Source organism: Spea bombifrons, chromosome 4 (assembly GCF_027358695.1).
Source record: "Spea bombifrons isolate aSpeBom1 chromosome 4, aSpeBom1.2.pri, whole genome shotgun sequence".
Classification (NCBI taxonomy): domain Eukaryota; kingdom Metazoa; phylum Chordata; class Amphibia; order Anura; family Pelobatidae; genus Spea; species Spea bombifrons.
The window spans coordinates 105,224,336-105,251,090 of NC_071090.1; the positions used below are offsets into that span (position 1 = coordinate 105,224,336).

At 48.2% G+C, this 26,755-nt stretch overlaps 1 protein-coding gene across 3 annotated transcripts; it reads right to left on the bottom strand.

Moving 5' to 3' along the window:
* Positions 1 to 1,200: 1,200 nt before the first annotated feature.
* KANK2 (KN motif and ankyrin repeat domains 2) lies at positions 1,201 to 25,002 on the bottom strand. Of its 3 annotated transcripts, none has more exons than XM_053463365.1 (13): positions 24,949 to 25,002; positions 9,072 to 9,160; positions 8,263 to 8,512; positions 6,944 to 8,103; positions 6,375 to 6,494; positions 5,947 to 6,037; positions 5,437 to 5,643; positions 4,800 to 4,887; positions 4,368 to 4,587; positions 3,457 to 3,599; positions 2,849 to 3,049; positions 2,179 to 2,271; positions 1,201 to 1,869 (listed from the first exon to the last, which is right to left on the bottom strand). In XM_053463365.1, the coding sequence occupies exons 2-13, from the start codon at positions 9,109 to 9,111 to the stop codon at positions 1,813 to 1,815; spliced, it is 2,670 nt and encodes an 889-aa protein (XP_053319340.1). In that variant the 5' UTR covers positions 9,112 to 9,160; positions 24,949 to 25,002; the 3' UTR covers positions 1,201 to 1,812. The 3 variants fall into 3 exon arrangements, with proteins under 3 accessions (XP_053319340.1, XP_053319341.1, XP_053319343.1); XM_053463366.1 differs by having other exon boundaries at positions 9,072 to 9,155; positions 24,949 to 25,001; XM_053463368.1 differs by lacking the exon at positions 24,949 to 25,002 and adding an exon at positions 10,956 to 10,973.
* Between the last annotated feature and the right edge of the window lie 1,753 nt (positions 25,003 to 26,755).

Below are 26,755 nucleotides of genomic sequence, written 5' to 3' on the forward strand. Positions count from 1 at the left end.
GAAAAATATATATTTTTTGTTTTTATTTCCTTTTATTTGCCAACCTGCCCCCCCCAGTTATGCACATCTGCCCCCCAGGCTTGCCACTCTCACATATAACACTCTCACCGCCCCCCCCCCACAGAGGTGAGACACCCATCAACCAAAGCATTTAAAGGGACAGTGTACTGCCTCAGCGCTACGGTATCTGCCGGCGCTATATAAATAAACGTAACGTAACGCCTCAGACAACACCACCGAACAAAAAGTACTTTTTTATTTCCTGTTTAGCGGATGTGCCAACAGTAATATTTTTAAAGGGCAGGGCTCCCTGTCCCCCGGGGGGTCTGCCAAGCCCTGCAGCTGTATAATCAAACAATAAAGACGCCCCCATGGACCCAGAATTCAAATCAACGCTGTCGCCGTATAATCAGCATCGTTACCGGACATATTTCTTATTCGGTATCAAAATAAAAGACACACGACAGATTTATATATATATATATACGTTTCTATCTATGTCTGTATTTATATATTTATATAAAGTAATACGATTCATAAAATACAGGTAGTCAGAGAAATCATCTTAAAATATAAAGTATGAATAACAAAAATATATATATATCGCAGTGCCTTATTACCACCGATAATCGGGATTATTATTGCGGAATCGTATGAAAAGAAGCTTAATTGGCTGGTGTACGGAGGAGAGAGGGGGCTGTCGGTTCCTAAAGCCATATCGGGGGGGGGGGGATCTTGTATCCAGGTTCATGGAAACAGTTTTTTCAACCCTAGTCCCCAAGTTAATTTTAAAGCCAAATAATCGTTTTTTTTTAAACTAAATATGATGAACTGAAATCGTCAGCCACTGAACGACCCCCACGAAGGAAGACAAATCCAACAGGTACACGAACCCCACCCCGAGAAGCCCTCCGCAAATAAAAGATGGCCGATACACATTGTTTTCCCTCTCCACAGATCGCGCTGTCGCTTCTCCTTTTCATCTTTTTTCCTCTCCCGTCTTCCTCCGCTGTTCTCCTTCTTGATAAATGGTCTCTTCATCTCTCTTTCCATAGTTTGAATGCGGATGAATGATATTTTAGCGTTATATCGTGATAGGATATGGCGTAGCTTATAGTTTATTCAGGGTGGGCTTTGTTCATCCTTTCCCACTTGCTTAAGGTCCTTTTTTCCAGAATCTCCATCTTTTCTTTTCCCTGCTTTCACCTATTTTTCCCTCAAACTTAATACGGTTCCTTTCTCCTTGCTTACCCTGTGAATTCCTCCTCCTTTTTCCTGAGCTCTCATTCTTTCACATTCTTCCACGTCCCCCAAATTCCTAGTGTTTCTTCCTCTTCTTCTTTTCCTCCATTTTTCTCTCTCTGTACCATAAAACCTTTTTTATTATTATTACCAACAGCCTTTCATTTCCTTGGGTCTCCATCCAATCATCAGCCAAGATGGCGTCTCTTCTTCTAGGTTCTTCATTCTTCCCCATTCATTTCCTCCTCATTTTTTTAAATCACTTTTATTTTGTTTCCTGATCCACTTTCTTTCTCATTTTATGTTATTGCTATATTTTGTCCCTTTTTCACCCAATCTAACATTCATTTCCTTTCTCCTGTTTTTGTCTTGCTGTTTATTTTTTCCCCTTCTCCCAAATCCCTGCAAAATTCCCTCTCTCCATGGTGCTGAAGCTGGGTGTTATATACTGGTCCTAGTGGTTTTGCAGTGAAGTGCTCCAGAGGCAGGCTTATGGACGGCACACAAAGACTCTGATCTCACACAACATGGACGGGAGCCGGGGTGCTCGGGGAAGCTGCACAAAGAACCTTACTGTGTTGGAGCAGCTGGGTTCATATTGTGGTCTGTAAGATTCCGAGAGTCACCCTGGGGAGGAAAAATATAATGAAACCAACAAAATGTAATTAAACCCAACATGTCTCCTGTCTGTCACCCTGCGGTGGGAGGGACAGACCCCGTGCCCCATAGCCCCCTCCTGTCTGTGTCACCCTGCGGTGGGAGGGGCAGACTCCGTGCCCCATAGCCCCCTCCTGTCTGTCACCCTGCGGTGGGAGGGACAGACTCCGTGCCCCATAGCCCCTCCTGTCTGTCACCCTGCGGTGGGAGGGACAGACTCCGTGCCTCATAGCCCCCTCCTGTCTGTGTCACCCTGCTGTGGGAGGTGTATTTACTCACCAGACTGCTAGTCTTTGAATTATGTGCATATAGCAGCATAACTATGTCATTCTGCCCGGCCTCCAGAGCAATGGATAGGGCGGTGCTTCCATCCTGAGATAAAATACATTCACAACAGGAGTTTCAAAATATTGTTTCAACAAAAGAAAAGCACAACATTGCATACGATATACACAGTGCGGGGCCCCTCTGGGGTGTATCCCAGTAATATCTGTATTTATACAGCTCTTTCTGTTACATTATACACAGTGCGGGGCTCCTCTGGGGTGGATCCCAGTAATATCTGTATTTATACAGCTCTTTCTGTTACATTATACACAGTGCGGGGCTCCTCTGGGGTGGATCTCAGTAATATCTGTATTTATACAGCTCCTGTCTGTTACATTATACACAGTGCGGGGCTCCACTGGGGTGGATCTCAGTAATATCTGTATTTATACAGCTCCTTTCTGTTACATTATACACAGTGCGGGGCTCCTCTGGGGTGTATTTATACACCTCCTTTCTGTTACATTATACACAGTGCGGGGCCCCTCTGCGGTGGGATCCCAGTAATATCTGTATTTATACAGCTCCTTTCTGTTACATTATACACAGTGCGGGGCTCCTCTGGGATAGATCCCAGTAATATGTGTATTCATACAGTTGCTTTCACCCTCTGGACACTCACGTTATCGGTCAGTGCCGCGTGGCAGCTGGGCACGGCCAGAAGCAGGCTGACGATGTCGGCGTGTCCGTGTTCACATGCGCACATGAGCGCGGTGGAGCCGTCGTGGTCCTGCACGTTCACATCTGCCCCGCACTCCAGCAGCGCTCGCACCACATCCAGCCGTCCATGACTGACTGCGAGCATCAATGCCGTCTGCCCGGCCTGGGGGGAAAAGCAGGGGAGGCAGTTATTACGGTGGGCCGCTGTGTACCTGCGCAGGGTATACGGTTACAGCGGAGGATCTGCCTGCTCTGGTTTAATAAATACACATCTGGCGTTATTAGGTATTTATATATCGCTATCATATACTGCAGCCATGTACACCGAGCTGTACGTAAAAGCAATCCTCATGCAACGTTTTAAAAGTGGCCCTTGTCATCTTAGTAACCAGTGAGTTGAGTCTCTGGTACATAGCACTCGGCACTGCCCATAGTATACACTCTAGTGAGAGCTGGTGGGGGTCACGCTGTGCACCCCAAGGGCAGGAAGGCTGTACACGCTGCGTACAGTGTGTGGGGGGGGCTGGCCGTGGGTATACTCGGCACTGAGTCCGCGTTTAGGGCCGTCACCTGGCTGGCTCTGCAGTTGACGTCTCCCAGGCGCAGCATCTGTGTAACCGTCTCCATGTCCTCGTCAGACCGGAAAGCTGCCAGCGCCGTGAGCATGAGGGGCGTAAATCCGGCCTTATTCTGTCTGTTCACATCACACAAGCCTCGGGGGAAAGCGGGGAGAAAAAGACGATGAACGCGGGCGAGAAGAACACAGGAGAGGACGGGGCGGAATAACCGCATGCCGAATTAATGAAAGTCTAACATTACGTGAAAACACTAAAAGAACCAAAAAATATAAACCGCATAGTCCGCCATCTTAAAGGGCCGCTACATGTTAGAGATATTACCTGATTTTGTAGAACAAACAATATATTTAAATTACTTTGGAAATTATAAGATGAGATTAACCATTTCCACTCTCATCCTACAGAGATAGAAACATAGAATCTAACAGATCAGACCCATTCGGACCTCAATCAGTCGCTGGTCTCGTCTTAGATTCAGGAGCCGTATGACTACCCCACGCATGCTTCAATCCTCTCTCTTTGTTAGTCACTACCTCTTCTGCTGGGAGGCTGTTCCGCTTATCTACCAGCCTCTCAGTAAAGTGAAATTCCCTCACAGTAGATATTAACGAGACCTCCTGCCCTGATCACTTGGTTTCTAAAGCAGTTTGCGGGGTGTATGAACCCAGTCATACTTCACACATACTGCGTGTTACATGTACTGATCACAGACACCGGACATGTATGTGTGTCCGGGAACAACCGGGCGATGCGGTCTCTCTACATACGCCATCCGCTCTAAATACAATTATTTACAGCATGTGATCCGCCAAGGACCAATCAGGATGCTCTCGTCGTGCATTAACTTTTTTTTATAGTTATTCCTTTATTTTGTTGTCGTTAGTTGCCGTTTTTTATACGCACCGGTCTCCAGAAGCTGCCTGACCACAGTGAAATTGGACTGCGACACGGCGTAGTGGACGGCCGTGTTGCCCTTGGCGTCGGCCATATTGACGATGACCTCCAGCAGGCGCGGAGACATCGCTCGGAAGACGCTCAAGTGATGGCGGATGACAGCCGGATCCACCTCCTTCTGGCGGAGGATTTTCATCCACTCCTGCAGGACTGCCGTCCGGGCCGCTGCCTGCGCACAGAACCCCCCGGCTTTAATGCGCCTTTTAAACAATCCCACCAGCTAGTTACATGTAAAGTACCCCCTGATATGTACTAAAATATAGCATTAAAGGGCCCTCTAGAATAATCCCCCCCCAGCCCTTACACTGACCATTTTGCCCCACTGCACACCTGAGCGGTGCAGTTTATTTGGTGTCTGACCCCGGGAGGCGAGATCCTCACCTTCTCTGTGTCTGTAAGAGCTGTAGGGTCATCTAATGACTTCTGAAGGGCTACACATCCCGATATCAGCATATTACTCAGCTCCACCCTGCAAATATAAAAGTATTACTTTACTGAGATTGTGTTAGATAAGTGGAACCGCCTCCATGCAGAGGTGGTAGAGGTTAATGCAGTGAGGTGATTTAAACATGCATGGGACAGACATACGGCTCCTGAATCTAGACAGGAGGGAGCTATGGGGCACGGAGTCTGCCCCTCCCACCGCAGGGTGACACAGACAGGAGGGGGCTATGGGGCACGGAGTCTGCCCCTCCCACCGCAGGGCGACACGGACAGGAGGGGCTGTGAGACATGGAGTCTGCCCCTCCCACCGCAGGGTGACACAGACAGGAGGGGGCTATGGGGCACGGAGTCTGCCCCTCCCACCGCAGGGCGACACGGACAGGAGGGGCTGTGAGACATGGAGTCTGCCCCTCCCACCGCAGGGTGACACAGACAGGAGGGGGCTATGGGGCACGGAGTCTGGCCCTCCCACCGCAGGGCGACATGGACAGGAGGGGCTGTGAGACATGGAGTCTGCCCCTCCCACCGCAGGGTGACAGACAGGAGAGGGCGATAGGCTACGCCGAGGCATTACCTGGGTGTAGGGTGTGTTGGTGACAGGCTAGCTGCTGGTGACTTGTCGTTGTCCCTTGGAGTCAGGACCGCAGCTGCACCAGATGAATGATGGTCACTCTGCGGCCCTGTTGGCCCCTCAATGGCTTCGTGATACTCGCTCTCTGTGCTTTCAGTGTCTGACGGGTTCTCCATAGTCCCGGAATCCTCGGATGACGCAGAGTCCATTCTAGGAAAGAATAATACGAACAATCAGTGAGTGCGTCTCTCGCGGGTGACAGCTGGGGAAATAAAGTCATTTCTAATAAAAAGATGAATTTCTAAACAACATTTGGCAGGAGAGAAAAGACGCCGAGCGAAATGCGTGGGGGGGGTACATGATAGTGACAGGGGGTAGTGATGGTGTAAATGATGGTGCACTGAATGCAGTGGTGACCAAGACAGCTGGTGAAACGAGTGGGGTAATAACAGTGTGAAAGACAATGAAACTGGGGTAGTTTTGGAGCCGGCGGGGTGTAAGCGAGTTACTCACTCTCCGTTGAGTCCGGCACACGGCTCGGATGAGTTCTCCTTCTCGTCCCGCACGCTTCCCCCGCTGAAAATCACTCGCCCGCTGGAGACGTCTGTGGAGCGAAAACATTGCGCAAGATCCATGAAATACCGAGACGGTGGGAATAAAACGTGTCCTAATTCTCACAATATCAGAGCTCTGGAAAAAAGGAGTCCCGGGAGGTCCCGGATGTCATGGAGTGTAAGCTCTGCAGGCCAGGACCTTTCCTATGTCACTTTGTGTCCCTGTGTTTTATTCTTGTTGTTTTTTATATTAGAGTATAAGCTCTGCAGCTCTCCCCTCTGTGCCCCCTCTCTCTGTATTGTATATATATATGAACCCCCAGACCCCGCTAACTGCCCCTTTTAGAGATACCCAGCATTAACAGGAGCTCTGATGGCTCCGATTACCTCTAGTGTCCGCTCCGCTTTCCGACGTGAAGTCTCCGTGGCTGGTCTCGCTCCTCTCGTTCTCATGGGACGGAGATAAAATAGATGGCAGATCTTCTCCTCTATCCACAGTGCTGGGCTCTACGCAAAAGAGAAGCTTTCAGCCACTAATCATATATATCGTTTACAACAAAGCGTATCTGATACAAAGCACTCCGAAATCACTGCTCAGAGTCAACCCTCAACCACAGTCAGATGTTCACCGGTTGTTGACTGTTTCGTTACCTTCAACATCTGAGCCATGCGGACCTCACAGGTACCCTGAAAATCAGCGACTTACCCAGAGTTACCCCCAACGGAATTCTACTTACTGAAACTTTCTACAAATCTTATAACTAAACCAATAGACTTTATAGAGGGAAAGTCATTCGATTATATATGATATGCAGAAATGGTATGGTCCAAGTCGTGCGTTATATGCCTTGGATTTAATGATACTGGAAATCGACGGGCGTAATTCTTCCACAGTAAGCCAAACCCAGTTCCTTCCCAGCAATAATACTTTCAAATAACCCCCTACTGCCCCTCACCTTTCTTCTCAAACTCGTTAGCCTTTTGCCCAGTGATGCTTATCTTCTTCACCACGTGGATGGTGACCGCCGGCCCGGTTGAAGTAAGGAATGGCTTTTCCACAACCTCCCTGCTCCTATAGACCTTCTCCTCATCTCCTTCTCTTGTTTTCGGTCCTCCTCCTCCTCCCCTGGCTTCCAGGCCTTTTGCCCTCTGTGGCTGAACCCCAGGTCCAACTTCAGTGCTGGAGACCACCTCACTCCCCCTCTCCACCCTGGCCACCTTGACCGCGTCCGCCCGCAACTCCTCCTTTTTGTCTTTCTTTACTGCGTCTTCTCCTCTTCCGGATTTCTCGGACTCTTCCAGCTTCCGGTTGGCTTTCTGAACCTCTTGTAAAGCTCGGTTAAGCTGCTTTTCCAGCACCGCCACTTTGGCAGACAGTGCCTGGACCAGAAGCTTCTGCTTGTCCACCTCAGGCTGCCTTACAGATGCCGGGATAAGGTCTGTCTCTCTCACCCACACCCCAACGCTGCATGATGCTTTACGGGGCGCCATGCATTCTTTCTTGGTTTGTTCTCTCGATCCTTCCTTCTCATCTCCGTCTTCTTTCCTATCTTTTCTCATCCCTAGATTGCCTTGACATTCTGTCTCCTCTCCTCCATCCTTTGTCTCTTCCTCTGGGATTTCAATGTAGAGTTCCCCTCTTGCCTTGTTCCTGGAATTCCCACCTGGATGACCCAAATATTTTTGGCTCTTGAGCTGAACGCTGAGCTGACGTTTCTCCTCTTGGAGCACAGATATCTTCACCTGGAGGACCGGGATCATCTTGACCTGTTCCTCTAGCTGGCGAAGTCTCTTGAGGGCCACTGCCATCTGTTCCCGCACATGCTGGAGGTGGACGGGTGTAGGAGACACTGGAGTTGACATCCCAGAGCTTAATGGCGTGAAGGAAGAGATCTGCTGAGAAGATGAAGATGAAGGTAGGCGCGAGAGGGATGGGATGGAAACGTTGCTGGAGGAACGGCAGCCCAAGCTCAGGGGTCGAGACTGTCCAGCCTCCAGCTTCTTGCTGGCATCCATCAGTGTTCTCTCCACTCTAGGGTTGAAGTTGTGGGGCGCACCCCTCACCTCATATGCCGGGTAGAAGCTTCTTCCGCAATAAGAGTAAGAGGAGTGTCGGCTGAAATGCAATAATAAGGAGTTAGCCTTCCTTATATAAATATACGGATATATCAGTAAAGGAACTGGCTCGCATCCACCACAAATCCATCAAAAGTAGAGAAACTGCAAGCATATGTTGGCCAAGTTGCCCAATGTCTCCTTTCCTGAGAGGGCTCACCTGTCATTGCTGGCGTTGGAGCACAGGGACTCGGTAGAAGTCCACCACGACCCCGTATAACCGGGGCCACGGGGTAACGATCCGTAACGGGGTCTGCGGTGGACGGGCACTCTCTTAATGGTGTGACCTTTTTCAATATCGTCGACGTATTTGAGAAAGTCCAGATCAAGCTTGTATCCGTAGGGGGTTTCCACCGAATACGGGACGTCTGGGTCTTTCACTACCGACAAAGACGAGGGGCCGGGTTTTCCTGGGAAAGATAGTAAGAGTTCCAAAGATAGAACACAAACAGTACATTAATACAGGTGACACCTTCATATTCTACTCTGATTTAACGATAACTGAGCGCCCCAACTGGTGCTTTTCTTATTGCTATATCACAGCTAAAACGCCTGCTTGAACACAGGTGACTTCATTCAGAATACCTTTACCCCCTGACAACTGATGGCTTTCACGAGCATCGTGGGTCACTGCAATAGAATCTTTGTGACGGACTGCTATTAATTTGGAGATTTCCTGGGTCAGTGTGTTTAGGACGCTACCCGGTGAGATTGCAGAATGAAAGGTATATACAGCACAAGTACCGTCCTCCTCACCTATTCGCATACCACAAAACGTATATGGAGTACGGCTTCCCACAACATGCTACACGATGCAGGGATCTGGCGCAGGGTTCTAGATGGAACGCAGAGAGGTGCAGCCATCTCTTTAGGCAGTGCCATCCGAGGAACCCGCCCCCCCCCCCCCGTCCTTCATCATAACACGCAGCACGGAGACAAACACGCAGCATCCCCGTACACAGAACATACCTGAAAAGTGGGAATCCATGTGAAGAACTTGGGCCATCATTTCAACAACGAAGAAGCTGGCTGAGGTCACACTGCTAACATGTCCTGCACTGAGAAAGAAACCAGGAGATCAACACAAGATACATCCACAACCTGTCCCTCCCACCGCAGGGCGACGGGGGCTATGGGGCACGGAGTCAGTCCCTCCCACCGCAGGGCGACACAGACCGGAGGGGGCTACGGGGCACAGAGTCTGTCCCTCCCACCGCAGGGTGACACAGACAGGAGGGGGCTATGGGGCACGGATTCTGTCCCTCCCACCGCAGGGTGACACAGATAGGAGGGGGTTATGGGGCACGGAGTCTGTCCCTCCCACCGCAGGGTGACACAGACAGGAGGGGCTATGGGGCACGGAATCTGTCCCTCCCACCGCAGGGTGACACAGACAGGGACATTGTTAACAATTGTTATCCAGTGCTCCTCCTACAAGCAGGTGAGTGAATTATATATGTGTTATTACGTATCGATGATCCTAAAAATAGAGAAATAAGTCCCGGAAAACGGAAAACGGAATCTCTCTATTTACCATTTTCCTCTCTTCCATCTCACTATCTCTCCTCCTTTTACCTCCCTGTCTCCCCGTCTCTCCCGTCTGTCTCTTGGCGTGGGGTGTAGGTCTCGGGACATCACAAGTCCTGTATGTGATCTGTCACGAGTTTCCACTAATCAGCTCTTCCTGACGCACGCTCTGTCCTCTCTCTGCCTCTCCTTTTGCTTTCCCCTCTTAATTGAATCCTTCGACTGCCTATTTCACCCCCATTCATCACTCTTCATCCCCATTCCTGTAGGTCCTCAGCCCCCCTGCTGCCCCTACATTTACCCCCCCCCCCGGGTCTCTCCCAAATCACGTTCTCTGGATAAGAGCTCTCTCCCCCTGACCCCTCACTCTCTCTCTCTCCTCCTCCAGTGCCGCTCTCCCCACCGTCTCTCATTCTTGCCCCGTGTATGAATTATTCATTCTGTTGCCCTTTTGCGGACAGACTGGGTTATTGTGCTCGGCCGGTCCGTATCAGCAGGGATTCCCAGCTAGAAGTGACAGCCGAGTCCCAGCACTCCGAGCCATAACATCCGGCAGCATGCGCAGCTGCGGCCCTCCCCGGCCACGTCTCTCCGATGTGTCCACTTACAGCTGAACCAATGAATAGCCCCGGGGGCTTCTTTTAAAATCTGAATCTTGTGCCCCGTTGGCATGTTCTGTGCAGCCAGCCGGGAGAACGTCACCGGTGAATCCGGAATCGCAGATTTTAGTGTCGTGCCTTGAAAATATTATTATTATTTTTTCTGCAGCCAGATCTCCCCTCAGGAGCCTTTGGCCGTCTGTTTGCCCTTGGGGTATCTGGCTGGGCTAAGAGAATAGCATACGGTGGGGCGGACGGAGCACACTGACTATATCCCACTCCATTATTATTATTTATTGTCTTATATAGCGCCATCATATTCCGTAGTGCTGTACAACGGGATCTGACTATAGCCAATGCTATAAAAATGCAATAAAAATAAATATCCTTAGCAGTACTTCGTACTGATTACCCTAACCCTGAGCATACATCCACCCAGCAGTTAAAGGGTTAAAGAAATGAAAGCTCCAGGACCAAAACTATTCTGGAGTCAGGTGCTGATGTCAGAGATGTCACAGGATAGAAGCACAGAACACGGCGGCCCAACTACTCGCCCGTTCCTCCTCCTGTAAAGACCTTAATCAGTCGTCGGTCTCGTCTTAGATTCAGGAGCCGTATGTCTATCCCATGTATGTTTAATCACCCCCACTGTATTACCCTCTACCACTTCTGCTGGGAGGCTGTTCCACTCATCTACCACCTTCTCAGTAAAGTAAAACGTCCTTACATTACGTCTTGTCTTAACGTTTCTCCTCCTTGGAAATAAACGTCCCTCCAGTACTTTGTTATTTAAATGTCTCCTCTCTCTCCTCTTTCCTCCGATCTTGAAATAATATTCCTCCGGAAACGACCAAAGATTCTGCACGTCGCAGCCCGGTCCCCAGAAACAATCAGAGTAACACCCCATTCCCAAAATGATGCCAAACGTTCCGGTGATGGAAGGGTTACACCGATTGGCTGAGGACCAGCCAATCGCTAGCAGGGAGTGGCTAAATTGGTGTTAACCCATTCTCTGCTGCTCTGCTCCAAGCTACATTTAAAAGAAGAAAAAAGAACTTGCATAATATTTTGTGGTCGGGACGGTCAGATGCTTGGAATTTACTGCTTCATGTGACTGTGTTTGGCATTCCCATCCAATCCCTGCACCCTATATGTGCCTACCCTCACTGTATTTGGCTCTACCACTTCTGCTGGGAGGCTGTTCCATTCATCTACATCTTCTCAGTATAGTAAAAAGTTCAGCATCTGCTCCGACCCCCCCACACAGGCCGTGGAGCGCGGGGGGGGGCTGCCTCGGAGTCTGCGGAGTGGATGTTTATTTATAGTAAATGCCGCAGACTCGCCGCCTGTTAGTTCTCATCTCGTTCTGGGGAATTCTTCCGGATGAAATGAGCAATTAGAGATCTCTCTACAGCAGACTGCAGCCCCTAACATACCCCGGGGGTCCCTAAACATTAACCCTTCAATAGCCCCCCAGACCACTTATAGCGATTTATACTGAATAATTTTCAGTCCTTCTGAAGGTCCTTCTGAAGTCACCTGTATTCAAGCAGGGATTTCTGTGGCTGTGTGGCTCTGAGAATCTGCCCCTTCACCCTGGGACCGGGGTTAAACTGTCTCAGGGGCAAACCTTTACGCTCTTACATCACCCTTTTAGCCAAGAAAGGGGTGTCAAGGGGGGGGCAGGGAAGGCAAATACCCCCGGAGGGCTCTGATTGAAAGATTCTGGGCCAATCCGTGAAACATTTCGAGACGTTTCACTTGTAATTCACCATTTAACCACCAGGGTGCGCAGGGTAACACGGACCCCGAGAGTATTCCTTCTGTTCTTATTCTATGGGGTTTCTGGATATTCCCTTTCTGTAAATTATTATTATTATTATATTTATTGTTTCATATAGCGCCATCGTATTCCGTAGCGCTGTACAATGGGTAGAAAGGACACAACAATCAGTATATAACATAACACGATGACGCGCAGAAACAGCAAGTGGCGAGGGCCCGGCTCAAAAAGAGTAAATGTGTTTTACAGAGGGCAGGACTGAGCGCCACTTTGCCAGCATTGCCCCGGGTCAGTAGTTACCCCCCCCCTCTGTGGTCAAAGCAACATCAAACATCCCATGTGCCCCCCAGCGCAGGACCCTCTAATGGTGGTAAGTATTTAAACTGGCCGGACTTACTATAAGCGCACAAGGAACGGGCGGCCAGCGGGCCGGGTGTTAAATCGTACGACTGAAATCGTGCCAACTCTGACGCCTTCCTAACCAGAGGAGGCGGGGGAGCTGAAAAATGTTTAACGTAAAATCCTAAAATATTTAAAAATGATTCATTTCTATGATTCCAAGTTAAAGGCGGAGGAGCAGCGAATACACTCTGTATAAAGGACACGGGCGAAATATTTCTATCACCTTCAATATCACCGATATGTTTAGGAAAATAAACGATTCCATCAGACAGTTTGGTAAAAACCTTTAAAGCAAAAAATATTCCTGAGACATAATTTAAATTTCGATTTTTAAATATAAAATTCCCTTATTATTTACCGTCAGACTTTAAAGGGACAGTCGGCCATCATATGTCCTGTAACACGTGTGATAGCTGTGCGGTCCCTTTAAATTTACGATTTGCCCCTTTTTGAAATGCATGGTGGGATTCTACAGAATACCCCCCCGTTATGCATTTGCCCCTTCCCTCACCCCCCAGATATTTTCAGTGTAGAAGATGCGTTCAGGTGACTACCAGTCAGCTCCAGTGCAGGGTTGGCCATCGGGGCAGGTAATGGCAGGTTCAGCCCCCCATGCGCATGTACGGAAAATGTTCCCATTGATTTAAATGGAAGCGATTTCCTGCCACTGATTGGTTGCTTCAGATGATGGAGGAGGAGGGCAGATCCAGCTGCGGAGCTTCAGGATACAGAAGATACACAGCGGACAACAAGGACCACCTCAGTATGGTGGGTCTTGGAGGTGGCCCCAAAAACCCATCACTGACGGAACGCACGGCTACCCACCAGGCATCTTTTGGGTGACAAAATCCAGGAAGCGTTTGCCACCAAAATCCTGCTTGGACGGCAGGGAAGTAAAAAAACACAATTTGACTCTTACAAAATAAGGGCAAATTGGAGCAATTCTGGGGTAAAGTTCTAAATGTGCAGCTGTAAACATATTTCCCAAGTGTGTACTGGCCAACTGTCCCTGTTTTTAAGAAGGAACAGTCACTCTGTCAGTCTGGGGTCTGGCTCAGGAATGGGGTACCAGGGATGGACGGGCAGTCCAAAGGTGAGGGCAGTAAGCTGTAGGCTCACAGTCGGTAGACAGGCGCCGGTCGGGACAGGCGCTGAGAATCATTATGGGGAACAGTCAAGAGATCGAAAAACGGAAAAAAAAACCGTAGCACCTTCCTGGGTTGCGTCAGAACTGAAGAACGTCTCGCAATGGAACCCAATAAACTCTCTGTCGCTACTCTACCTTCCGAAGGGAAACTTTTCTCAAATCACTGCTCCTATCAGCACCAAGACCAAAAAGGGGTCTAAACCTAAAAATTGTTCATCTCTCTGCCTTTAACCCATTTAAAGCACCTATTTTGAAACGTCCTGATCCTGCCCAAGCATTCCTATTAGAAGCTGATGCCTCGGAGTTGGGTGACGACGCGGGTTCCTCCCAAAGACGACCTCCAACAAGATCCATCCCGGTTCCCAAATGATTCACACCGGCTGAACGCCAATGGCAGGGAACCATTAGCCATCAACGTGGCATTGGAAGAATGGCGGCCCCTCTTGGAAGGTTTTGGAAGTACCCTTTATTCAGACCACAAGAACCTTCCTTACCTACAAAATGCCAGGCGTCTTAATCCCAGGCAAGATGGATGGGCATCAGATCCAATCACCCCATCACTTATCACCCAGGGTCAAAAACATGGATCCAGTTACCCCCACTCAATAAACACACACTAAGCAGGAATGGGAAGCCATGTTTAACGTTCATCTATAAGTAAGAGCGTCATGGATTGAGGCTTAGCCTGTTCTCCTGCCCCAGACCCTATGGAATCTTAATCCAGTTTGGAGTTCCGGGACGTGCGCTCTTCTGGATAGCGTCTCGCGTTCTCTCTCAGTCCACCAATGAATTATACCTAATCCTCCCTTCTCCCTGTCCTGCTTCCAAATGTCTCGTAGAGCGTTGTTCGCTTGCCGCGCTCCTTCTCTCTCTCGATCTCTCTCTCTCCCGCATCCTATCCCCTTTTATGGAATTACTTTTCTCTATAAATAAACATTTCTACCCCACTCTGGTTACTGGCTCCCCGCCAGCGCTGCCTCACCCTACCCGAGCCTGGATAGAAAGAATAAGGTCAAGAAGGATTCCGAGCCTCCCTATTGGTCATCGAAAAATAATATTACTAATAATAGGAGGAGTTATGGGGTAATAGGAGGGGTCATATGGGGTAATAGGAGGGGTTATATGGGGTAATAGGTGGAGTTACATGGGGTAATAGGAGGGGTTATATGGGGTAATGGGAGGGGATATACGGGGTAATAGGAGGGGTTATATGGGGTAACATAAGGAGTTACAGAGTAGTTAAAAAGGTTCAGTTATACCATATAAGGTCGTATGGAAGTTTTATTATTATTATTATCTTTTATTTATATAGCAACAATCATTTCCGCAGTGCTTCGTACAAAGGGTCTGACAGAATAGGACTGACACCCCATATATTAGGCAGGGAGGGCCGGGCTTCTAAGCTTACAATCTACATGTAGAGTAGCCATTTTTTCCAGGGCACATTTAATGTTTACATGTTGCTGACCATCAGCCGTTTAGTGCTCCCCTGTGTTACAGAGGCTGTGACGTGATTTATTTATACATGCCCCATACAGCAGGGGGCAGCACTGTAGGCGGTAGTCAGAAACCTGGAAAACATGGGTGATATGGCAACGCTCTGCGGAAGTGAATTGGTTAAAACGTTTTCCCTCCTTGTCTTAGTGACACAGAGCAGGCCTCGCTCCCCACTCCCCACTCCTCTGCCTCTGGATTAAGATTAGAGCAGAAACAAGAGTTCAGGAGGAATGACATGAAACGGTTATTTCACCACCAGCAGCAGACAGACACCTCTGCACCGGCCACATTCCAGACATGGGCCGGATTCCTCAGCGCCTATAGTCCTACAGGGCTACGAGACCACGTATTCTCAGTACAGGGCGACGCAGACAGGAGGGGGCCATGGGGCACGGAGTCTGCCCCTCCCACCGCAGGGCGACACAGTCAGGAGGGGGCCATGGGGCACGGAGTCTGCCCCTCCCACCGCAGGGCGACACAGACAGGAGGGGGCTATGGGGCACGGAGTCTGCCCCTCCCACCGCAGGGCGACACAGACAGGAGGGGGCTATGGGGCACGGAGTCTGCCCCTCCCACCGCAGGGCGACACAGACAGGAGGGGGCTATGGGGCAGAGTGTCTGCCCCTCCCACCGCAGGGTGACTTTGTATTTATAGGGGTGCTACCACCGCTGGAAAGTCTCCAGGCTTGACCCAGAGTCTCCGGGTGAGGTGCTGCTTTCCCCGGACTCCAGGCGGGGGAGGACTGATTGGAGACCCCCTAACGCAGGGGACCCCCAGCTGCTCCCTCACTCCACTAATCTGCAGAGGACCTCCTCCTCAGATAAGTCTTTCTCTAGCGCGCAGGCGTATGACATCATATTCATTCATTCCCACTGAAACAATATACAGAGGCACAGAACAGGGCTGAGAACTGAGCCTGGACTAAATATACAGAGCCTGGCACCTCTAGGACTCTACACAACATAGTAGCACCTTTAGAACTAAATAAACACATAATAAGCCTCTGACATCAGAGGATACAGCGCTCTACGGGTACACAGAAAGAATACGGCAGGCTGCGCCGCTAGGACTCCGGCTAATACCTCTAGGACTGGACAGATGTTGCAGCAGCTCCCATGGATATTATTAGATACATGTGTACAGCCCAGAGCGGCCTGGAAATGTCCCAGTAACACAAAGAAGCATTTATAGGAGTGTGTATAAGAAACATGGAGAGAGGGGAGAGGGGGAGAAAGAGAGAGGGGGGAGAAAGCCCAGGAGAGAGGGGGGGGAGAAGGGATAACGCGGGAAAAGAGGGAGACAGACAAGGCCTGCAGATATGGAGACCCAAAAGGGGCTTCTTACGGGTGACTTAATGCAGAATATTATTAGAGCCATTGGGTTGCCACCATTATCGAGTCACTACAAAGGGCTCTTTGTGATTAAAGGGTTAATGTATAAAGAGCGTCAGGGTCAGCTGAGTTGCCCAGGTCTGAGGATGCCCTAGGCCTCTACATAGCTGGGCACGAACCCTCTCTAAACCCTGATTCTTTATGGAAATGCTAATGAAGTCCTATTTGTACAATTAAGTCCTTTCCTCAATGGACTTTCATGATTCCGAGAGTCCCTGTGGGTGCTTAAGACTGAGTCATTCTATTTTTTTACCACAAAACAGTATGAAAATGAGTCAGGGTGTCTGTCCTGCCGACTGGGCCGAAAATAACAAACGAGTGAGATCAAATGACTAATACAGCTGCCTGAAAACATTAAATTACGTTCAAAAGAACAGGAATCCAACATTCTTTTTTCTACCAGAAGACGGAGAAACTGCATTTAAGGAAGGACTATAACTGTTACTATATACTGTTAACGATAACGCAGAACGCGGGCCCTCAGCGCCGGGGAGTACGGAACTCACGTTCTATCTGAGTGCAGATGGGACTTTCCTATAACTTAAACATTTTAAGAAGCGCTGGGCGACCTTCCGACAAGGGGAACTGAGAAGCATTTCTTCACAGACACAGGTTGGAAAGCTAGAGACTTACAGAATTTAAATACCTTTTTTGCATTAGTAGTAGTAGTAGGCACCTGGAATGGCCATCCAGCAGCTGTGGCAGAGTTAAGCGCAGCAAGGAGCTGTCCGTTTTACTCCCTACAAAGATATATTTCAGCCAACCCTAAATATTGTCTACGGCCACCTCTTGTTGAAGCGACTCAAATCATTGGTTTATCCCAGAATGCTTTGCCCGACCAATCAGATTTCCCCTTCTGTACATATGGAAACACTTTAGAGCGCACACCCAGCACTAATCAGCAATACCCCGTTACAATAATAACCCCCAATCAGCCACCATACTACACAAACACAGGTGATTCCTGAATTCAAGAGCTACCCCATGTATGTTTAAATTCCTTCACCGTACTAACCTCTACCACTTCTGCTGGGAGACTGTTCCATTTATCTACTACCCTCCCAGTAAAGTTACAAATTTAGTGTTGACGACCAGCGCATTGATCCTTAAGTCTGTCGCTGAAAGGTGGGAGTGCGTATCGCACCGATATCAGGCCCCGACTCGCTAAGTAAGGGCTTGTGATGAAAGAATGGAGAGGAGAGGAGGGTGGAGGGGTAACCTGAGCCCTGGCAGAACAGACAAACAGCTGGAAGCTGTCTGGTACCCAGAGAGGAGAGGAGAGGAGAGGGGAGGACCAAGAAAGAGAGACAGGAAAGGGGGGTGGGGATTAAAGGGAGGAGGAAATTGGGTAGACTGGGGGGAAAAAGAAAAAAGGGGGGGTAGAAAGAAAATAGAGCGAAGGATGAAATTGGAGACAAATCACTGATTAGAAGGGATGGGGTTGGAGAGGGGCATTAGTGAACCGGGACAAGCGCTTTGTCAATAAACAAATGGTAATTGGGGGCTAAAGCTTATCCCATGCGTCTTCGCCATATGCTCTGCGACCCTATACGTATCGCCCGGGGCAGAAAATAATGTATATATATATATATATACATATATACCGCTTAACTGCAATTACATAAAACAGCCACCAGCACATCGAAGGGCTTTAGGCAGCAGTTACACCCTTACTGAATCCTTTATTGGTTTTCTAGGCAGTCCATTCTAGCGTCCGGGTGCCGTCAGGACTGGATAGTGTACACTGAGCGTGTTGATTTCTATACATTCTTTTGGGTACCTATATTACACTTGGACTAAGAGTTACCCGCCCTCCCCCGTCTCTGTTATATCGGTTATTTCTCTTATGCTACAGCGGGTTTTTTGCCCCTACCCTACCAGGTATTGCCCCTGCTGGTTCGGTACAGGTCCTGCACGTTTCTAGACTGTAAGCTCATGTGCGCAGGGCCATTCTTCCCGCTGGTTTCTCCAAATCCATGTTGTTATGTGATACACTACTAGTTACATCATGTCTGCTCTTTGTACTGTGCTACGGTATATGATGCTGCTACATGAAAGAAAAATAATAATACACACAGTGCTTCACTGTGAAGCATACAAAGGCCACTTCTTTCACAGAAAGCATGCCTGGGGGTGCTAGGAGTTGTAGTCAGCAGTCAAATCCCAAGCCCCGATGTCCAGAAGTTGAGTGTTTCGGAATCACACCCTGAACACGTTGTAAACAAAGGGAAATGCCCCGTGGGGTGACAGCGTCACTGGTCCTGTCCCCGCTGGGCTTGTGCACAAACAGGGTCTGATGCAATGGTAACCCTTTACTCACCAGAGGGGGGCACACCACGATGGGTTAAGGTCCCGCACCAGAATAAATACTGTCTGGATTAGAGCTCCCACCTGAGCATAAGAGGTTAAGGCTGTAAAGGGTTAAACCATGCAGTGATATATATAAATACATTATATAATATAATGATTAATACAAGGCACTGGTATACAGACGGTTAAACCCTGCACTAGGATGCGCAGTGTGAGTTGTATGGCACTCACAGGGTTAAACTCTGCACTGTGATACGTAACGTGTGATGTACACGCAGCGGCACTGGGTAGTTGCACTCAGGGGGTTAAACACTACACTAAGATGGGTAGTATGGAGTGCTGAGGCACTGACAGGGTTAAACCCGACACTGGGAGGCACATTGTGAGGGTATGTAGCACCCAACGCCCCCGGGTCAGCGACGGGCCCTGTTTGTGACTCAAAAATAAGCGACAGGAGCGTATGTTTAAATATCATTCTCTCTCTCACGCCCTCTGCGTGTCCCCCCACCGGCCGCACTCCCCTCCACCTCTCCTCTTCCCTCCCCGACGCTGCAGCTCTACCCCTTTCTAACCTGCCCCAGTCTATAGATACCCCTCTTACTCATCCATATAGTTTAGATTGTAAGCTCCTTGGAGTAGGGCCTTCCTACATATATATTCATTTAAGCACAAATTGTTATGTAACGTGCCACCTACCTCCTGTTACCCACTGTACAGCGCTGCGTTATATGACGGTGCTATCTACATCTATAAGCATGGAGTTTTCATACGGCCCCTCACTCATCCATCTCTACATCCACTCACTCTCTATCTCCCTTACTTCTCTCTTCCACTCCATCACTTGCCTTTCTCTCTCCTCCATCTCTCACTCATCTCTAGAGCGTAAGCTCCTTTGATCCAGGCCCTCCTCACCATATGTTACATACTACTTATTGTGCCCTGTCTACCCATTGTACAGCGCTACGGAATATGATGGTGCTATGTAAAGCAATAAGTAATCATTTCATCCACCCTTCTCTTCTTCGCCTTTCTCTCCTCTCCCTCTCTTTTCTCCTCTCTTCCGTCTCTCGCTCCCTCTCTTTTCTCTTCCTCCCGTACCCTCTCCTCACACTTTCTTTAAGCCGAGAGACTCTGATTTCATGACTCACTTCTTCCTGACACGAGTATCTCATGGGAACTTCATGTGACTTCAGGGAAAGCGCTTAGCTATATAACCGATAATCTGGCCGTGCCCAACAAGACGAGAAACCGCCTGGCAGCAGCCCCTCGCATGACGGGGTTAACATTCTGCCCCTTTAATAAACGCCCCGCACAGGCAGTTACTGGCAGCGCGTCCGTCTCGTATGTGGCAGTGACAAACATTACAAAAACACAACATCACATGATCGGAAAAAACACAAAAATGCAGGGATCGCCCCCCCACCCCTCCCCAATAATTCCATCTATATGGCGCCAGCACATTCCGTAGCGTTGCTACAATAGAGGACATTATGGCGGAGATTTAATTTATACTGAGATTACTGGGGAAAAGGTGAAATAATCTGAGCACACGCGTGTAACAGAAGAGAAATGGTGTAGATCAGGGGTGTCCAACCTGCGGCCCTCCAGCTGCTGCAGGACTACATCTCCCATAATGCTCTTTCAGCTAAGGGGCTGGCTGAGGAGTATGGGAGATGTAGTCCTGCAGCAGCTGGAGGGCCGCAGGCTGGGCACCCCTGGTATAGATTAATGTCAGCTGTGTGGGGTGAGGGTATAATGCGGGGTAAATGCTCTCAGTACTGGATGGGAGGGTATGGATTTAATAGGCTTATTGTATCTGTGTCCCTAATACTATAGTCAATGGGGGGACCTGCTCCTGAGGATATAATGATGGGAGAGCGGCCCCTGGGGTATACTGTGATGGGATCGGCCCCTGAGGATATAATGATGGGAGAGCGGCCCCCAGGGTATACTGAGAGAGGAGCTGCTCCTGAGGATATAATGATGGGAGAGCGTCCCCAAGGGTAAACTGCGGAGGGATCGGCCCCTGAGGATATAATGATGGGAGAGCGGTCCCCGGGGTATATTGTGATGGGATCTGCTCCATAGGATATAATGATGGGAGAGCGGCCCCCGGGGTATATTGTGATGGGATCGGCCCCTGAGGATCTAAAGATGAGAGAGTGGCCCCTGGGGTACATTGTGATGGGATCTGCCCCATAGGAGATAATGATGGGAGAGCGGCCCCCGCGGGGTATATTGTGATGGGATCTGCCCCATAGGATATAATGATGGGAGAGCGGCTCCCGGGGTATACTGTGATGGGATCTGCCCCATAGGATATAATGATGGCAGAACGGCCCCCGCGGGGTATATTGTGATGGGATCTGCCCCTGAGGATATAATGACGGGAGAGCGGCCCCTGGGGTATATTGTGATCGGCCCCTGAGGATATAATGATGGCAGAACGGCCCCCGCGGGTTATATTGTGATGGGTTCTGCTCCTGAGGATATAATGATGGGAGAGCGGCCCCCGGGGTATATTGTGATCGGCCCCTGAGGATATAATGACGGGAGAGCGGCCCCCGGGGTATATTGTGATGGGATCTGCCCCGGACAGTATAATCATCTGAGGGTATAAAGAGGGGAGATTTACACCTGGGAGTATAATGAGAGGAATTTGCCCCGATGGTGCTTTGTGTGGCTTTTATTTGCCATAAAACGCTGTGATTTTGCGGCTTTCCGTTCGCAGATCTAATTATTATCACAAACCTGTCGCTTTTAGGAATTGCTACAATTACAAAATATGGACGCGTTTTGATGCTTTTTGTGATTGCAGCAAATAACCCTGATTATCACAACCGGTCACAGTATCACCATAGCAACCGATGGACAAACCTGGGAACTGTCAGAGTTTTTACCCCGTTCTCAGGGTAGATGGGCAGGTTCTCAGGCTCATGCTGTATAAGATTTCTGAGCATCCTTTTCTCACAGTTGAAATCCCTGCTTGAACACAGGTGACAATTCTGAATCTCTTGAAACTGGCAAGTAATGCTTTTATAAGGACCGTTATTGTATCTTTTGGCTGCCAAATCACTACAATGCAATATTTTTGATGGGCAATAAAGGGTTAATATTCAGAGGTTTAAGGTATGGTTACAGAATGGTCCAATCAGCAAAAGCATTTCACTGGTTGCTATGGTAACATGAGTATTTGGACCAGAATCACTTTGATACACATCACCCAAAGGATGTGAATGAAGGAGCCGGTATATAATCCCTATGGGTCTGGGCATAGCTCTGTAAGCCCTGGGGGATCTTTAAGAGATCGTAAGCTCTCCGGACCGCTGTTAGCAGTGGGATCAACAGATCACAAAAAATCTCCTACTGCAGCCTCTGTTGGTGGATTTGCCCTCTCCCCTCTCCTCTATTTTCTCGCCGTGTCTCACATTCTGCTCCCCCTCCTAATTAATTCTTAAAATCCGATACTCAGCCTCTCGTTCCTCTCCTCTCTCCTCTCCCCTCTCCTCTCTCCCCTCTCCCTCGCAGTATCTCACTTCTCTTTCCTATAAATATTTTTTTACCTGGTTTTGTTTTCTTTCTATATCTCTTTACTTCCTCCCCTTTTCTACCCCCCACCCCCCTTTAGCCTCCTTCTTCTCATCCACTTTTCCATCTCCCCCTCATCTCTTTCAGAGCAGGGTGGAGGGAGCGGGATTTTCTGTCTGTAAAAAGGAACCAAACATCTGTATACCAGATGTTCTCCCACCCTGCCGTGCCCCCTACCTGCTCAATTAGGGCATCCGAGTGCAACACATCCAGCTCCCGAGTGCCTTATTACCCCTGTAACATCTTATTACAGTAACCCGGCCCCTGAGTGCCTTATTACCCCTGTAACATCTTATTACAGTAACCCGGCCCCTGAGTGCCTTATTACCCCTGTAACATCTTATTACAGTACCCCGGCCCCTGAGTGCCTTATTACCCCTGTAACATCTTATTACAGTAACCCGGCCCCTGAGTGCCTTATTGCCCCTGTAACATCTTATTACAGTAACCCGGCCCCTGAGTGCCTTATTACCCCTGTAACATCTTATTACAGTGACCCGGCCCCTGAGTGCCTTATTACCCTTTTAACATCTTATTACAGTAACCTGGCCCCTGAGCGCCTTATTACCCCTGTAACGTCTTCTTACAGTAACCCGGCCCCCGAGTGCCTTATTACCCCTGTAACATCTTATTATAGTAACCTGGCCCCTGAGTGCCTTATTACCCCTGTAACGTCTTCTTACAGTAACCCGGCCCCCGAGTGCCTTATTACCCCTGTAACATCTTATTACAGTAACCCGGCCCCCGAGTGCCTTATTACCCCTGTAACATCTTATTACAGTAAGAGCAGGTCTGTAATAACAACATGGAAAGTGACGGCAGATCAGACCCATTCAGCCATCTATCCTGATATAAAGACTCCGACCTTAACCGGCCCTTGGTGTTTCAGATTCAGCAGCCGTATGTCTATCCCATGCATGTTTATATTCCCTCGCTGTATTAACATCTACCACTTCTGCTGGCAGGCCGTTCCACTCATCTATCACCCTCTCAGTAAAGTAAAACTTCCTTCTGTTGCATCTTAGCCTCTGACCCCCTCGTTGTAATGGCCGTTGGAGTGTCTGGGTCCCCTCGGGCAGGGTGGGCCGTTATGAATCCTGCAGTGAAATCTGGAATTCATATTAAAGGCGAACCTCCCAGGAGAGGCGAAGGAATGCCTGCCTCACGCCCTCGCACACAGCTAGACTGTCAGCTCCTAGGGTTTGGGAGCTCAGCTCACCATAGCCATTATGTTTGGTTTTCTCCTGAAAAACTACAAAAGTTTTGCCGTTATCCTCTAATCCCAAATTTAAACCAGAAGTATTTTTTCTGCGTTTGTTGGCTGAGATTTTAGGAAAATAAAAACCTTTTTTTCAAACCCAAAAATTTTGCGGAAAAAATTCTGAGGTTGTTTTAATTACACAGAGAAAAGTGGCTGAGAAATATCCCCGTCAGACTCAACTGCGGTGCGAGACCACTGGTACTTGGTCTGCGAAAGACTACAACTCCCATCATCCTCAGAACATAAAACGAATTTCCCATACTCACAACATAGCTACTGCATGCAACAACTCCTATCATGCTAACATAAAAGCTATGGATTACAACTCCCATCAGCCTTAAAATATTTCCCATAATATTTATAGGAGACTAAGCGATATGGAACAATACTCTGCAACTCCCAACATGCCCAGCCATTGTCTTTCCCTAAAAAGGGATTGGCAACCCCCAATATTTCATATGCTGTGGATGGCAATTGCCATAATCCTCAGCCAATCAAAGCCTTTCCCAAACTACCGTATATAATAAATATATAGGTAGATTTAACAATCCAAGGACTACAGCTCCTAGTATGCTCAGTCAGCTAAAGGCAGCATTGCAATGAACCACAAATCTTAGCCAGTCTTTCCCCAGAGGTAGCCCCATGATTTCCAGCCAACTCCCACAACTCTCTGCTAGGCGTTCCTGCAATACCTTGGACTATAACTCCCAGCATGCTCACTATAAGTCAAGGCTCAGGGGCTATGAATTATAGCCGCATCACGCTCAGCCAGCCACAGCCCTTCGCAAAAGTAAATCCAACGAGCGGCGGGTACACTCTGGCACTCCTCCTGCTGCCGACTACAACTCCTATCACGGAACTGGATCTTACTGTGGAATTAAGCATCATGATGGGAGTTGTAGTCCATGGCAGCTTCAATGAGGCGAAAAAAAACCCCAGGGAGTTAACAATTAAATATCCAGATGTATGGCGATTAAAAGGTTAACCCATTCAATGCCAGACTGGGTGAGCAACGAGGAGGGGCTGCAAAACTCCCAGCATCTGTGATTTATCTGTCCGCAGCGGGTAAATAAGGATGCTTTATTACCCCAGTCAGGGTAAATCCACCCTCTTCTGCCCCTGTGCAGGGAATCGCGTTACAGAGGCGGCCATCGGACTGAACATCTGGATCCAGTTAGCGGTCACACAGAGAACAGCCATCCAGCCCCTGGAGGGGGGCAGAGGGGGTAACAGCCACAGCCACGCTGGCAAATACCCCCTCAATGGACCCCCCCCCACTTGATGACATATACCCCACCACCCCCAATTAAGAGCGTGACCCCAAATTCCTCAAGACTCACCCACACAGCCTGCTGGACCCCCGGCTCACACAGCAAGTCTGCCGCCGAACTCCTTCTGCATCTCAAGTCAGCCTCCGGCCGGGACCCCCCCCTGCGCTGCCACGCCCCCTGCCACGCCCCCTTCCCCCCAGCCCTTAAAGGGACAGGATGGCATCACCCAGCCCCTAACTGCTGGCACGAGAAGGACTGCTTTGTTATAATATTCATATTCATTATATTCATATTCTATTCACATTATATAATATTCATGTGCTGAGAAACATGGATACCATGGTACAGATAGATATACATAGACATATAGATATACATATACATTTATACATATATACATACAGATATACATAGACATATAGATATACATATACATTTATACATATATACATACAGATATACATAGACATATAGATATACATATACATTTATACATATATACATACAGGTATACATAGACAGAAATACATATACATTTATACATATATACATACAGATATACATAGACATATAGATATACATATACATTTATACATATATATACATACAGATATACATAGACATAGATATACATATACATTTATACATATATACATACAGGTATACATAGACAGATATACATATACTTTTATACATATATACATACAGGTATACATAGACAGATATACATATACTTTTATACATATATACATACAGGTATACATAGACATAGATATACATATACTTTTATACATATATACATATGTATATGTATTTATATATGTACATCTTTATATATATATATATGTATGTTTGTATGTATATGTCTGTATATGTAGATAAAGTTATGGGTTGCATGAGGAGATAGCATGAAAAAACTCAATGATCTTTATACTTCAACCAAAAATATGTAATTGCTGCCTTTCTTTGCTGGTTTATACGCAGTGTAATATTAATGTATAGTATTAGTAACGTATTAGTCCAGTAGACACGATGTAAAAAAAAAACATTGCAGAGAATGCGGCGATACCTTTTTATTGGACTAACCTAATATTTAAAAGACTTTAAAGCTTTCGAGAGTTATCCTCTCTTCATCAGGTATTGAGTATTGCTTCAGACCTGATGAAGAGAGGATGTATGTATGTATATACAGAGCTAGGGGGTATATAACTGTATACAGCGCTGGGGGGTTATTGCTGTATACAGTGCTGGGGGGGTTATATTACTGTATACAGAGCTAGGGGGTATATTACTGTATACAGCGCCGGGGGGTTATTACTGTATACAGCGCTGGGGGGTTATTACTGTATACAGTGCTGGGGGGTTATTACTGTATACAGCGCTGGGGGGGTTATTACTGTATACAGAGCTAGGGGGTATATTACTGTATACAGTGCTGGGGGGTTATTACGGTATACAGCGCTGGGGGGGTTATTACTGTATACAGAGCTAGGGGGTATATTACTGTATACAGTGCTGGGGGGTTATTACTGTATACAGCGCTGGGGTTATTACTGTATACAGTGCTGGGGAGGTTATATTACTGTATACAGAGCTAGGGGGTATATTACTGTATACAGTGCTGGGGGTTATTACTGTATACAGTGCTGGGGGGTTATATTACTGTATACAGCGCTGGGGGGTTATTACTGTATACAGCGCTGGGGGGTTATTGCTGTATACAGCGCTGGGGGGTTATTACTGTATACAGAGCTAGGGGGTATATTACTGTATACAGGGCTGGGGGTGATATTACTGTATACAGCGCTGGGGGGTTATATTACTGTATACAGAGCTAGGGGGTATATTACTGTATACAGTGCTGGGGGGTTATTGC

What these genes read in the sequence shown, in the direction of transcription:
- KANK2 (XM_053463365.1), bottom strand. Translation starts at nt 9,111, where the DNA reads ATGATGGCCCAAGTTCTTCACATGGATTCCCACTTTTCAG. An exon ending in TAACGAGTTTGAGAAGAAAG is followed by an intron (nt 6,495 to 6,943) that starts GTGAGGGGCAGT and finishes TCTTTTGCGTAG; the next exon opens with AGCCCAGCACTGTGGATAGA. An exon ending in AAGCGGAGCGGACACTAGAG is followed by an intron (nt 6,038 to 6,374) that starts GTAATCGGAGCC and finishes TTCGCTCCACAG; the next exon opens with ACGTCTCCAGCGGGCGAGTG.